Source organism: Herpailurus yagouaroundi, unplaced genomic scaffold (assembly GCF_014898765.1).
Source record: "Herpailurus yagouaroundi ecotype Mexico unplaced genomic scaffold, PumYag 161, whole genome shotgun sequence".
In the NCBI taxonomy this organism is placed as follows: domain Eukaryota; kingdom Metazoa; phylum Chordata; class Mammalia; order Carnivora; family Felidae; genus Herpailurus; species Herpailurus yagouaroundi.
The window spans coordinates 6182870-6197639 of record NW_024412402.1 but is presented as its reverse complement, the minus strand read 5'-3'; the positions used below and the strand labels follow the sequence as shown (position 1 = coordinate 6197639).

General features: G+C 43.8%; 1 protein-coding gene across 3 annotated transcripts in view; it reads left to right on the top strand.

The window, feature by feature from the left end:
- Positions 1-2012: 2012 nt before the first annotated feature.
- The window catches only part of TMPRSS5 (transmembrane serine protease 5), a 92574-nt gene continuing 79816 nt past the window's right edge, over positions 2013-14770 (top strand). For all 3 annotated transcript variants that reach the window (XM_040483041.1, XM_040483049.1, XM_040483050.1), the window contains exon 1: positions 2013-2183. In XM_040483041.1, the coding sequence (XP_040338975.1) occupies positions 2121-2183 (63 nt within the window). In that variant the 5' untranslated portion in view covers positions 2013-2120. The remainder of the gene's footprint in view (positions 2184-14770) is intronic.

Sequence of the window (14770 nt, the reverse complement as noted above, 5' to 3'; positions counted from 1 at the left end):
GACATTATCCTGAGATTGGGTTTGCCGGAACTGGCTGATGTATTAGAAGCTATCATTTCTGGTGACCTCACAGCAGCTTTATGATGTTATCTTGCAAGCAGTTGTTTTCAAATGAGCAGGCTGATGCGTGATTCATGCTTGTCTCTCTCCTTCCACCCTGGCTTTGTACTGTGTAACCTGACAACAGTGGCAATTCTCTATTCTGTTTTTCCACCCCAGGGACAGAGTGTTTCCTGGCCCAGATGCGGGCACAGAAAGGAGAACTTCTGGAAAGATTATCTAGTGCTAGAAACTTTTCCAACATGGATGACGAAGAGAATTATTCTGCAGCAAGTAAAGCAGTCCGGCAGGTGGGCAGCTGCTCCTGGCGCTGCGATTTGTACTCCTTTTGTACATGAGCCCCCCATCCCTGCTCCCCCACAACCAAAGAACGTGTAGCAGTTAGCTCTATTAATCCCCACGCCCCCCCAGTGGAAAATATGGATACCTTCAACAGGAATGTTTACAGACTTGCCCTTTCCTTGCTCCACCAAGCCAGCAGCAGGCTATCTTTCCATCCACCCAGTAAGGTGACTAGTTATTGATAAGTCTGTCATGGCAAGGTTTTGACCCATGAACTTGAGTTTGGGAAATTTGAAATACTAGCTTTTACCTCAGTGCCCCTCTCTCCTACATGATTTATCCTTTTTTTTAAATGAGCAAATGGTTTTTATGTATTTATTTTATTTATTGAAGTAAAAATGAACATGCAGTGTTATATCAGTTTCAGGTGTACAATATATTATAATTCCACAATTTTGTACATTTCTCCGTGCTCCTGGTTTAGCTTCTCACACTGGTTTTCCCATCCTCAGCTTAAGTTCTGCTTTTCATCGAGCAGGGATATCCACTAGGGTTTAATAGTCAAGAAGCTGATATTTGTGATCACTTTACCTCCCCTTCTCATAATGCCTCTTCTCCCAAACACACACAAATGATGCACGTGAGTGTAGAAAATAGGAGTTGCGATAGTCTCTCTTTCGTGTCAACAGCTGTATCCTCCTGACAGGTTCTACACCAGCTGAAGAGACTTGGAATTGTGTGGCAGGATGTCCTGCCAGTGAATATATATTGTAAGGCTATGGGGACTTTACTCAATACAGCAGTTTCTGAGATCATTGGCCGAATCACTGCTCTCGAGGTAAGGACCATTAGATGCCTCACCAGGCCTGGGATGGCAATTCGTGTCTCCGATTATTGCTCTTCTGAGCAAATGATGTTGGTATCTCATTTTCAGTCAACATAGTTGCTAGAAGAAATTGTTCATGTTTCCTGTCTAACTCATTGTAGGGTTATTTTTTTTTTTAGTTTTGCCTTCATTCTGTTTTGCCGGTGACTAGCTAATGTCTCTCCTTTACGCGTACCTAAGAGTAGGACGATCCTGCTTCTCCATGTAGCATCTGTGTAGATTATGAACGAAGAGGCCGGAAACTGGGTAGCCCTTAGATGTATTGTAAAGTATGAAGTTACGTATTTTATTTAATTTGCAAGTGAGCTCAGTAACTTAGTAAAGAGAAACGCAGCCTTCCGCAGGAGCCCCTTTTCCAGCGCACTGTGGTAGTAGAGATTACATACGTGAGTTTACAGGCAAGGGGCCCAGGCTCTGCCAGCTGATGTCTCCAAAGCATTGATTGACTGAATCCTTGTTTATAAAAATTTCCCCTGCTTTTCAGCAAGCGGTACAACATTCTTCTGGATAAATGGGCTCTTTCATGCAGGCACACTAAATTATTGACAATGTGTTGAAACATACTTTGTGTCATTCTAGCTTCAGGAGTATTGTCAGAGCTGATGAAATCTCATGTCTAATAAGGTGTGCTAAATTGCTTGGAAAACAACTTGCTGCAGCTGACCGCTTAAACAGCATTCACTAAAGATTTGCCCTTTCCTTACTACTAAGGTGGCCCAATTCTATTTTGTGTTCCCTCTGTGCAAAACCAGGACATCTCTACTGAAGATGGTGATAGATTGTATTCCTTATGCAAAACGGTGGTGGACGAGGGACCCCAAGTGTTTGCACCTCTCTCTGAAGAAAGCAAGAACAAGAAATACCAAGAAGAGGTTCCAGTCTATGTGCCCAAATGGATGCCATTCAAGGAATTGATGATGATGTTACAAGCCAGCCTGCAAGAAATTGGGGATCGGTAGGTATTACCCTTTTACAGAGGAATGTGTCTCTCTAAAGATAGCTACAGAGTGCGAGTGCCACTGAGAGCAGTGCTTTTCTCTGTTTCTTAACCAGTTGCTCAGGAAAGAGTTTCATGTTGAGTAACAGTAGTTGGAGCCTTGCCATGATCTCTAATCGTGTGGGTCCCCATTACCACTTTTCTCCTGTTTGATAACATAAAGACTTCTTGTTTCATACTATTTTAGTCTTCAGCATGTTGTTTGGCATGCTGTGCAGATGGTCTTTCATTTGTAAGAAGTACAACCTTCTGATACCTGGATGGGAAGTGTTGCCTGTTTTAACCCACGGTGGATACATTTTACGACTGGCTTTGATTCGCTAACAGAAATTGACTTTTATTTGTATGGAATATTCCACATCAACCACTGTTTGATGGACCAGCAATTTTTCTGCAGGGAGTACAGTGGTTTTAGAGATTAAGCATCATACACATAGAGAGGATTCCTCTTGTCTTAAATGTAGCAGATGATGGTTTTCCCACCCCCTGACACCGAACACCATTAGTTAACATTGCTGTGTGGGGTAACTGTATGCTTTATTGTATCATACTTAGTATGCAGAGGTCATTGATGCCGCACAAAAAAGGATAGACACAGGTTAGTTACACATTCATGGATGCTTTTATTATTGTCTTGGTAGATATTAATAATCAGAGTATGCATACCTTGCATAGGGAATCCCTGAATAGGCCTCAAGGTCTCTCCCCATCCTTATAGCTACTTGTCTGCCTATTTTAGCCTGGTTCTTTAGTGAATTACAGGTGCCCCGTTGTATTAGACCAGTCACCCCAGATGTGTCTGAGTTTTTCTCAGCATATATTGTTCATTCTAAAACAAAGAAAATGACATTTCTGCCTGAAAAAAGTCACATCAAAATACTTCCAACCTCATTATTACGAGATTTAATGTATTTGTTATTTATAAGTCCTTAGTGGATAATAAGATGTCTTTAGGTAAGACTCCAGAGGACAGCAGATAAGAAAGTTTCTTTCTGCTGCTGCAGCCTAATAATAATTCTTTGTGTTGAGAACAGTCACAATACTGGTGTATCTTCTTTTTTTTTCTGCCTAGGAAGAATTTTTCTCCTAGAGGTTTCAGTAAACATGAGGATAGTAGTTAATTGGGAACATTTTTTACTGAAGAATCTACCTCCGATGGTATAGTTTAAATGCTTTAAAATCATAAAACAGACATACAAAGGAATACAACATGTAACGTATTTACACTTAAAAGGAAACAAGTAAAATGTTCATGTACCTGTTACCTAATATAAGAAAAATATTACCGATCCTGCGAAGACTCCTGTGTTTCCCCTCTCCAAATGTTTGTCCCCGCAGGCAGCCACTGTCTCGAATTTTGTGTTCCTTCCTTATTTCCTTTGCTTTCCTTCATAGTTTTGCCACTTTTGCATGTGTCTCTGAACAGTATAAAGTTTAGGCCTGCTCGTGTTTGAACTTTCTGTAAACGGAAGCGTCTGTAAGTTGCTTCTTTCGGTCAATATTGGGTTTTTTTGAAGTTGACTCATGACTGTGTAAAGGGCTGCGTGCATGTTTGTCTTCAGAGCTGTAGCGTGTTCTGTTTTACAGATATTTCATTATTGAGTCCTGCCGCTTCATGGTTTCACCAGTATTTGGTATCGTCAGACTTCAGAATTTTTGCTACTGTAGTTAGTGTGAAATGGTAGTTCGTTGTCACTGTAACTTACATTTCCCTGAATTCTAATGATGTTGAGCATCTTTTTATGGATCATTTGTTTTTCTTTTGTTGTAGCAAATGACCTGTTCACATTTTGCCCTTTATTCTACGAGGTTGTTTGTGATTTCATTATTGACTCATGGGAGTTCACTGTGTATTTTTTACGCCAATCCTTTGTTGGTTAAAATTTGTTGCCTGTGGCTCATTTTTTAAAATAGTCACAGATCCCCAGACTCCATGTAACCATGTAAGGATGTGGCCATAATTCTCAAGTTCAAACAGGACTTAGTATAGAATAATGGGGAAGAGTCTTACCTTCCTAACTTGGTCTCTTCATCTGACTGTGCTGATAGCAAAATGCAGCCAAGAAGCAGGAGTTAAAGAGATTGAGTGGAGGATCCAGAAAGAAGGGGAAGGATGCCAGCCTTTGTTTTACTTCCATTTAAAACCAACTAGCATGTGGGATCCAGTAAGCAGTTTTAAAATCTTGCTTATCCAGAGACATAACAGGAAATAGAATTTTATCTTTTATTTTGCAGGTGGGCAGATGGAAAGGGGCCCCTGGCAGCTGCATTCTCTTCCTCTGAAGTAAAAGCTTTAATCCGTGCCTTGTTCCAGAACACAGAAAGAAGAGCAGCTGCCCTTGCTAAGATTAAATAGCTGTATCTTCCCAAGAAAGCCATGTTTTGACTACTTGGATTCCTCTCTTGGCATAATGACTCCTTTAAAGACTTCTTGGAATCATCTGTTAGTTTTGGTGAACCAAGTATATCGTGGAAGTCTGATTTCACCTAAGAACGCCTTACCTCCTGGCTTGTATGAGGCTTTGTTGAAGAACTGGATGTTAAGATAAGCTGTCAAGTGAAGCACCTCAACTTGTTGGCTTCCTAGCCATCCTCCTTTGATAAGACGCTGTAGGGTAGCACTAATCCATGTTGCTTCTGGGCCTTCTGGGGACTGTGTCTGTTGTGAATGTAAGGCCTGGTCTTGGGTCAGGGAATCCAGGGGATTCCATGAGTCAGGGTAAAGAACTCGTGAGCAAATGGTACGTATGTTTTGGGAGACGGGAACTGTGTTTGTCCTCGGAGGAATTAAGGAGACTTCCTTTAATAGTTCTTTCCAATAAATAATGCTTTTCAGAGTTCAGGATGAGTGTCTTTAATAACATGGTGAGCTTTGACAAAAGACACCAACAAGTTTTCTTGTCTTCCACACCATTCTTTTTATTGACAATTATGATCCTCGCAGAGGACTCCCTGATGTATCATCTTCTTGCTTCTTTCTTGGAAGGCCTAGAAATCCTAGGACTTCCTTTCAGTATAAGTTTTTGACCCTTTCTGCTATTTCAACTAAATTCTATTTTCTTGGTTGGATTTTTTTTTTCCCCCACCTTCTTAAGCTCCACTGTTTCTGTACCCTACCAAATGACAGAAGTTTTCAATTGATAATGTTCCTTTGGCATGTATATATGCCCTGAGATCTAACTCTGGGCTCTGGAGCCCAGCCCTTTATTTGCTGGACATAGGTAATTCTTCAGTTCGGCTTCATCTGTTTCTAACTCTTTTCAGCCATCGGACGGAGGTATCCTATCAAAGTTATCCTCGGCCTCTGCAGTCCTTGTTATTCTTCATACTGAAATACTGTTTCCTCTCATGAAAAGAGGGCGAAGGGTGTGATTTTTAGGTGCTGCTGAAGCAGATGCTGCCTGGAAGAAGTTTTCAGTCCATTGGGCATGGTTCCTGAGGCCTTAAGCCCTTGATTCCTGGCACACAAGAACAATTATTTTTTCCTCCTGTCTTCAAGTGTTCTGCCTTCACCCCCTCTCTTCTGGTGCAGCTCCTCGTCATTCTGGTTGCGTAGTGTTTCTTTTACCTACTAGAAGAGTCACAGGATAATGAATAAGAAAGAAGCCTGTTTCTGTTCTTAATAAGAGAAATCGGCTGGTTAGTGATAAGCTGTTTGTCTATGCTGAGCAGGTCCTACTATGAGAGCTCACAGGAAAAAGAATGGCCTGAACCCATGTTAGTTTTTTTGAGAACAAAGGAGTTGTCTCTCCTGAGAGAGGAGGGAGCCATTTTCACAGGTGAAAAAAATACCTGCTTTGGAAACTTTGTACAATTTCAGGGAGCAGTCTTTTTTCTCCTCAGTCGAGAGAATGGGGAACTAAGGACAGAACTGAAATAAATGCATCCCAGGACTATTACACAGAATAGCAGATTTCTTTTGTTCGTAGAAGCTATTACGGTCGCTTGACAGGTACTGCAATTTGGGGGTGGGATCTCTTGTAACTGAAAAGCACTTCTCACTCTTTCCCTCTCCTCAATAACACAGAAAATTGCATTATAGTTCTCCTGAGGCTGTGTAGACGGTGTCAGGACTGTGTCCCCTCATGAATAGTTTGAAGACCGTGGCACACAGAGCAGGCACAGTCCATCTTCCTCCCTGGCCAGGGCTGGGGTTGGTGGATGATGAAGTGCATGTCCATTTTGGTGAGAGCCGAGCCATTTGATCAGGCACGTGGGAGCTGGGGTTGTCTGGCAGCTCTTGCAGGGACCTTGAAGGTACCTGTTCTGATTGGGAACCTGAGCTGGAAGTGAGTAGAACCTTCTTTTGGAGAGAGCACGCAGGTGATGGGAGGAAGGGAACTTGAGGACTCGTTTAATGGGCTCCATGGGCCACCCAGAAGGAACCTCTTCCCACATAACAATCAGAACTATACAAATGACTCCTAAGAATGAAACTCATAAAAGGGTCCCCAGGCTTTTAGGAAAAAGGAAAGTTTTTGTTAAAAAGGCAAGACTGCAGACAGCTTGAATCCACTTGATAGTGGCTTCTGTCCCCACATGGATCCTGAATTGTTGGGAACTTGTTCCATGTCAGTTTTGCACAAGGTTTCTCTTTAAAAGGGAGATCCTCCAGATGGCACTCTCACCTCATTGCTGCGAGCATTACAAGGCAGCTAGGTCTGGTCTGTGGAAATTTTGCCCTGCCCCTGTATCCTGACCTGGGTTAGCCCACGAAGGTCATCCAGACTGTGAACAACATCTGTCCTGCAAGCTGCAAAATGTCGCCAAGCGATCACTTGTGAATAGATCAAACGGTATTTTCTTTGATCAATACCATTGTTAAGGAAGATGTGGATAATTGACTTCCCATGCTGGTGGATACTTACGCTGTCACTTAAGGCCATGATTCCCAGCCTTTTTTAGGGTTTCATTCTGTTGCTTATTTGATTTCCCAAGATTTTGTCCAGCTGAAAGTTATGACGTGTACACACACACACACACACACACACACACACACACACACACACACCATAGTTTTGTCATAAGAAAACCAGCCCAAAGATATTTGCCCCAGCTCCACAGCTACTTTGTGCCATGGATGTGTGAAGCTGTGTATAGGAGTAACTGCCTTGTAAGGGGAGATAGTTCTACATGCAGGAAGTGGATAAAGCTATTGGAGATTATCAAAGCACTCTTCCTTTAAAATTGGGTTTTGGTGCCCACATTCTTCCTAATCATAGACTTGATTTTTGAACATTTGTTTTGTGATGACTCCCTCCTAAAAATACTCATCATGCTAATAGCCTAAAATCTCCTGAAAGCTACAAAGCCCCAATTTTGAGTTGTTCAATGATCATACGGTTTAGACCGAATTCCTCACTTTGTCATGAGAAGTTTGGTTAAGGATTTTGCGATGGCACGTGATACAACCCGGGAATAGCCTTAGAAACCAAGTTATGAAACATCTGCCTGGAGGTTGGGAGGAGGGCAATAAACCTGATGAGCTATGTATGAGTTCTTCACTCCTCCTCAGAAATCAGGTGCCCTAGATTTCTTGTTTGGTGGGGAAGAGCACCATGGGGGACTGGTACCAAGACCAGAGAGAGACACCTGCCCCCTCCCTGGTCTCAGCCCTCTGTGCAGTTCTAAAACTCCCCGCGTTTATTCCACTTACATTTATTGGGTGTCGAGCATCGCCCTAGTCACTGAACAACCTCCCCCCACCAAACAAAAATGCCCTGTCCCTCTGGCGATTTAAATTCTAGTGACAAAGACGGGTAAGAAACAAAGTAAATTAGGCAATATGTCTGAAGATTTTAAGTGCTGTGTAAAGAATACATGTAGAGTGAAAAATGTGAACTCCACTGGAGATCCAGAGAAGGGGGAAAAGGGGAGTGAGCTGCCATTCCAAATAGAGTGGTCAGAGTACGTCTCCTTGAGACGGTAAGTAAGCTGTGTGGCTACAAGATGCAGGTAGTTCTAAGCAGAGAGAGCAGCCCTTGCAGAGCCCTAAGGTGGGAGAAGCGTGCCTGGTGAACTCAAGGAATAGCAGAGAGGGGGGAGAGAGTAGGAGGCGGGGAGGTTAGCAAAGTAACAAGAGAAGGTAAGATTGTGTTGGCCATTATTATAAGGATTTGGGTGGTTCCCCTCCCCCTTTTTAACTTAGTAAATGGAAAAGTTTTAGTAGCTTCCAAAAAAAAAAGATAGGGGGGGAAACATATTATAAAAGTATAGAAAATATTACACCCCTAGGTACCCATCACCCATCTTCAACAATTATGATCACCCAGGCAACGCAACAGCTCTGATCATCTGTACCCCTCCGTCCTCCCTGCTCCCACAAACACACTGAATGTGGAAGCAAATGCCAGGCAGCCTCTCATTTCAAACCCAGGGCTCATTTCTATGTAAAGTCTGACTCTTGTTTCCTTTGAAGCTTTTTCTTGTTTGCATCCTTTGCCTCTCCTCACTCCCCCTCTCCTCTGCCGGCAGGCGGATCCCCCACCTGCCTGCCACCCTCCCTGCTTCCCCAACCATACTTCTCCACTCAGGCTCCTCCTGTTCCCTGAACATTGGCTGTGAGGTAAACACCTAACTGCGCCTGATGGCTGACTCATGCCATCACTTCCCTTTTGAGCCTCCTCTCTGCCCTGGCCGCTTGCTCCAGCTAACCCAATCCTGTAGTTTCTGGGTTCTAAGGGTGCCCAGCAAAGACCTTCTACTTGTTGATTGTTTCATCAGAGAGGATATCCTCTGATGAACCAGATTTTAGAACCCTCTTAGAACCAGATTTTCCTGGTTTTTTTCCACAGAGGTTGTCTTCACAGACATGGTGACACAGCTCCAGCTATTGGGTCCAAGGTCGGGGTATTGGCTGGAGTCTGCAACTGGTTTGGTTTAAGGCAGGGCAACCCTCTTCCCTAAGGTCTGCCTGGTGGAGTGTGGGGTGTAGAGTGGCCACTGCCAGGTTTCTGTCTCCCATTCCCATTCTCTGACTTTAAAAGAATAGTAACTGTTTTCGTTTGCACGAAGGGCTCCATTTATGCTTGATTAACATGGAAGATGATAAAAATGATGCATGACATTAAGTATGTCAGATTAACTTTGTTATAAATTTCATTTCATTTCAGCACCAAGCTGTGTTCCTAAATGTAAAGCCTAAATAGTTTGCCACATCTGTATCTGCATTATTATTACTTAAAATGAAAAAATTAGGACTTCTTGCTCACCAACTATCTATTTAGTAAGGTGTCCTGGGATCTTCTGTAAAATTAACTTCGATGGCATTGGTCCAAAGTAGCAGTAGATCTTTTGCCTCCTTTTTCAAAGTTGGGGCCCTTGCTGTTGCTCACAAATAATAGCATGGGTTTGGGATTACATGTGCACTTTCATTTTTAAGTCCTGTGGGGTAGAATTCATCCGAGTCTGAAATTATGAGCTCATTGGAAACCCAGCTTTGCTTTTTCTGTCTTTTCACCTATCTTTGGCTTCATTTTCCTTTCAACGATGTCTGTTCTATCCTTTCCAGGCCGAAGATCATTCTCCTTGATAGGGAATATGGAAGCATAACAGTGTTGGAATAGTTCAGTGTTCTCTTGGTTTTCAACATCACACCATCAGCTCCCAGTGGAGCTGAGCTCTTTCGATTCTTTCCTTTCACGGACTATACTCCCTCCCCCCCCCCAACTCCCCCCCACCCCTGCAAGCTCCTTGAAATAATGTTTCTTATAAACTTCAGCACATTCTGGGCTTTGATCTTTCTGAAGCTGTTTTTCTGTGTCCAGGCCATTTTGAGACTTTTGCTTATGAGGGGACTGTTTGTTGTTGTTTTGTAGAACTCATTGCTGGTTTCCATTTGCAGCCAAACTGCTGCTTTTGTGTGTGTGTGTGTGTGTGTGTGTGTGTGTGTGTGTGTGTGTGTGATATCATCATATTTTATTATATTGTCAGATTTTCACTTTCGAACTCCCTCCCCCTCCCCTTTCATCCATAGTGTGATGTCTTTCTTTTAAAGTCTTTGGCTGTGAGATCATTTCTGGCAACTGTCTGTGATCTCTGAAATACGCTTCCCTAAAGCCAGGGCCCTTGCCTAGACCACATCGTTTCTTCCTTGCTTGTTGTGAAATTTGCAATTGTCCTCTATCTGACGTTTTGGATAAAAAGTGCCTGTTTGCCTCTTTGACTTTCTGAAAAGCAATTATTAGCAAGGCTAATAGTTAAAAAAAAAACAAAAAAACAAACACTGGGCATTCTGGGTTTTAGCAGAGTGGGGCTTCTGGGAGTCTTACGGGAGAGTTGAAATCCCCTACCGCCTGGTGTCAACTTCTTGTTCATTTTAGAAAAATATCAGCCACCTCTTCCATCTGGCTGGGAGGAGGCAATGTTACTTATTCTTTTTCTGCTTCCCTTTACCTCACGTGCCTCGTTGCTTAACGTTCACTTTATCAACCTATGATAATTTAACTTGGGGTCCCTGAGAACTCCACAGAATCTTAACTTGTGGCTGTTGTTTGTCTCTTACCAATTTCCGCCAGCAAAACAGTAAGAAGGAAAGAATAGTTCAGTTAGAGGAGAAGCAGACCTATATGACAGCTTTCTTTTCATAAAGGCAAAGCCACAGTCTCATTAGGAAAGCAATGCTATTCTAACACGAAGTGAAGACAAGTAAACACCTTTGAAAATTTGTATTCAAGTGTGTTTTGCCTTGGAGTTTGCTTTAGAGTAAAAGAAAGGGGCTCCTGAGAAAGCCTCCAGGCTGAGATTTCTGGTTTTTGGTTTCATCATCTTATCTTGGGAAAGACTAGCAGGAGCTATGGGGACAAAAAGGGCAGGGAAGAAAGACTGAAAGGGACTCCATTCTGGTCCTTTGGAAGATCTTCTCGGTGGCCAGCTGGGCCGGCTGGCCTTGGGAGGAAGGAAGGGTGGAAGGGGCCTGGTTGGAGGGTGGAGGGCTAGCACAGGCTGCGGGGTCACAGGGACCCAAGGCTGCACTTTCTCAGCTCTGTGACCTTGCATGAATTATGTATTTTCTCTGACTCAGAATTTGTAAAGTGGGGACAATCGTGTGACTGAGCTCACGGGCTTGCGAAAAAGATGAAGTGACTTAATCTATGCTAAGTACACAGCACAGGACCTGGCCCCGAATAGTGATCACAGACCTGTTAATTCCAGTGTCCAGTGCTTCAAACTCAATGCACCCAATTTAGGATTTAATTTTGTAGGCAGTTCCCCAACTAAACTGGAACTCCTTTGAGGGCAGGAATGGTGTCTAATGCTTTTCTTGATATAGAGCTGGGCAGAGTAAGCCTGAATATTCACTGAGTGGTTTGAAGTCAACCCCACACGATGTGTGACATTGTAAGCCACCTAAAGAGAGTAGCGGGGGGTGGGGGGGGTGGGGAGGCACCTTTGCTGTGTGAGCTGGAGTGTCATTTTTTTTCTTTAAAGTTTTTATTTTATTTATTTTTGAGAGAGAGAGAAGGAACAAACGAAAGAGGGGCAGAGAGAGGGAGACGCAGAATCCAAAGAAGGTTCTAGGCTCCAAGCTGTAGCAGAGTCCAACATGGGGTTTGCTCCCACAAACTGAGAGATCATGACCTGAGCCAAAGTCAGGATGCTTAACCAACTGAGCCACCCATACACCCACTGGAGTGTCCTTGTAAGTAACCTGTGAGGCCTCTAACATGGGAAGGAATTGATCTGGGGACCCAGGGGAACTTCTTCCCTTGGCTATGTGTGGATATTTGTATTTATGTATATGTTTAAAACATGTTTACAATTTATATAACCTAGAGACACAAATTATCTTCAGTTCTTCTTATCAAGAGTCTTCAGCACCAACTATAGCCCTGACAGAGTCCCTGAAACACTGCCAAATTCTGTAAGACTTTCAAACTGGTGAGGATCAAACCATCCCAATGTACTTGGAGTTTAGCATACATGATTGACATCTAATTCTTCATAGGGTGACTTTTAAATAGCATAGGCAGTTAACCAAAATAGCCAATTTGCCAATAATTCTGTACAGCTAGGGCTTTATTATATGAAATGCTACTGGAAGTGGTTTTCCATTTGGTTTTGTTATGATGATTATTTTTGGGTGGAGGTGGGATGATTTAAGTAAGAAGCTTTTTTTTTTTCCCCCAAAGTCTATATGGCTGTCTCCAGGAGTGAGCATGAGAGGGAGGCGATGAGAGAGAGGGAGACCTTGGGGGCTGAATACACTCCCCTTCTGTTCCAAGGCTGCCAGCAGAAATGCAGGAGGGGACTTTTTTTTTTTTTTTTAATTTTTTTTTCAACGTTTATTTATTTTTGGGACAGAGAGAGACAGAGCATGAACGGGGGAGGGGCAGAGAGAGAGGGAGACACAGAATCGGAAACAGGCTCCAGGTTCTGAGCCATCAGCCCAGAGCCCGACGCGGGGCTCGAACTCCCGGACCGCGAGATCGTGACCTGGCTGAAGTCGGATGCTTAACCGACTGTGCCACCCAGGCGCCCCAGGAGGGGACTTTTAAGCAGAGAGCTGAAGTCCCTGGTTGGAGAGACAAAGAGCAAGTGTGCAATAAATTCAGTGGGGCAGAAGGAACCGAGTGAAGGGAAACATTCATCATAATGTTCACAGAATCCCACAGACGGTGTGGTAATAATCAGGTGAACGTGCACTTTGCAGTTACTTTACAAAAGCGCCTTGTGATCATCACCGTCAGTATTTGCTGGATGGTCAGAAGTTCCACTGACGGCTCTGCCTACTTGTTGAGGGGCTGGATCTGTGCAGCCTGGACCTGGATAAGCCAAAGAGTGTGTTTCCACATTTACTCCTAAAACCGCTCCTTTGAAGAAGATATGTGTCCCTTTTGCAGACGAGGAGTCAAGGCACGGACAGGTCAACTGTCTTGCCTAAATACACACAGTGAGTAATACAAAGTCAGGGTCCCAACCCAGGTTTGTTTTGAGTCCAGAGCTGGTGTTGTTTTTACTGTTCTCATGAAAAGTCCTTTCCCCCAGGGGTCTTCCTGCCTCTCATATGTGTCCAGAGGTATTAGTTGGCCAGAGCTGCTAAAACAGAGTACCTCAAACTGGGGGGCTTCAACAGCACAGATGTATTGTCTCAGTTTTGGAGGCTGGAAGTCCAAGATCAGGTCTGTTCCAGTCCTGTCTCCTTGGCTTGTAGACGGCTGTCTTCTCTTTGTCTCTTTGTATCATCTTTTCTCTCTGCATCTCTGTCCAGATTTCCCCTATTTTCAAGGATACCAGTCATATTGGATTAGGGCCCATCCTAATGACCTTCTTTGAACTTGAATACCTCCATGAAGACCCTGTCTCTAAATACAGTCACTTTTATTTTATTTTATTTTTTATTTTAATTTAATTTAATTTTATTTTATTTAAAAAAATTTTTAAAGTTTATTCATTTCGAGAGAGACAGAGAGAACAAGGTAGGTAGGTACAGAGAGAGAGGGAGAGAGAGAGAATCCCAAGTAGGCTCTGCACCGTTGGCACAGAGCCCAATGCGGGGATTGAACTCATGAAACGTGAGACCACGACCTGAACCGAAACCAAGAGTCAGACACTTAACTGACTGAGCCACCCAGGCACCCCCATAAATACGGTCACATTCTGAGTTAAGGCTTCAACATATGTATCTGGGTAGAGGGAATACACAACTCTCCCCATAGCAGGTCACACACTCTAGCAGCTGTGCTTTAGACGCTTTGTTTACAGGAACAGGACTTTTCCTATTGCCCATCATTGTCTTTGTCTATTTTATTTAATCTGTTAACTAACAGCCATGAACATAGTCACCTTTGAAGTGGGCCTGCTCACTGGAGTGAGTCTCAGGTCAATAAAGCATTCAGTGGGCTCTAATTTAATTAGTCAAGTTACTGTGACAGCTGCTTTGTAACCCTGGTTCACAGACTGGCAGAGGACAGAGACAAGACTGGCAGAGCTCATTGTTGATTCCAGGCATCCCTGATGCGGCCCCAGGGCCCTCGGAACTTTGCTTCTGTTCCGGCAGGAAAAGAGAGGGGAGCTGAAGTGGCATTAGCATTTTTCTAGCCTGGGTATATCTTTTAAAACTGAACGGGAACCAGAATAAAAGGAAAGACCGTTGTGGTTTTGTGCCCCTCCTTCCTCATCTTGCCACATACCAAGTCAGTTCTCCCATAATTTGGAGGGTTTCCGAAAATCACCGCCGCGGAAACTTCACGGGCTCATGCTGGTTTTGTCAGCTGCTTCCACCCCACCTGTCCGAGCTGGCATGGTTCCTCAAACCTCTCCCTGTCTCCCCCACCTCAACCCCGGTCTTCGGCTTGCCTCTCGCTCCAGGGACCACTGACCTTGGCAGTCTCTCACTGGTCTTCCCAGATCTGCAGGGGGCAGCCCTGGAGGGGTGGGGGTGGGCAGAGAGCGCTGATGTAAAATCAGAAGACATGATTTTCTCCTTGCTCCTGTCACTTGGCCTAGCCGTGTGAACTTGGGCAAAACAGTTAGCTCCTCTGCTCTCTATGCCTGGTCACTTACCAGAGATAGAAATTCCTGTGTTGCTCACCTTCTGGGATGGT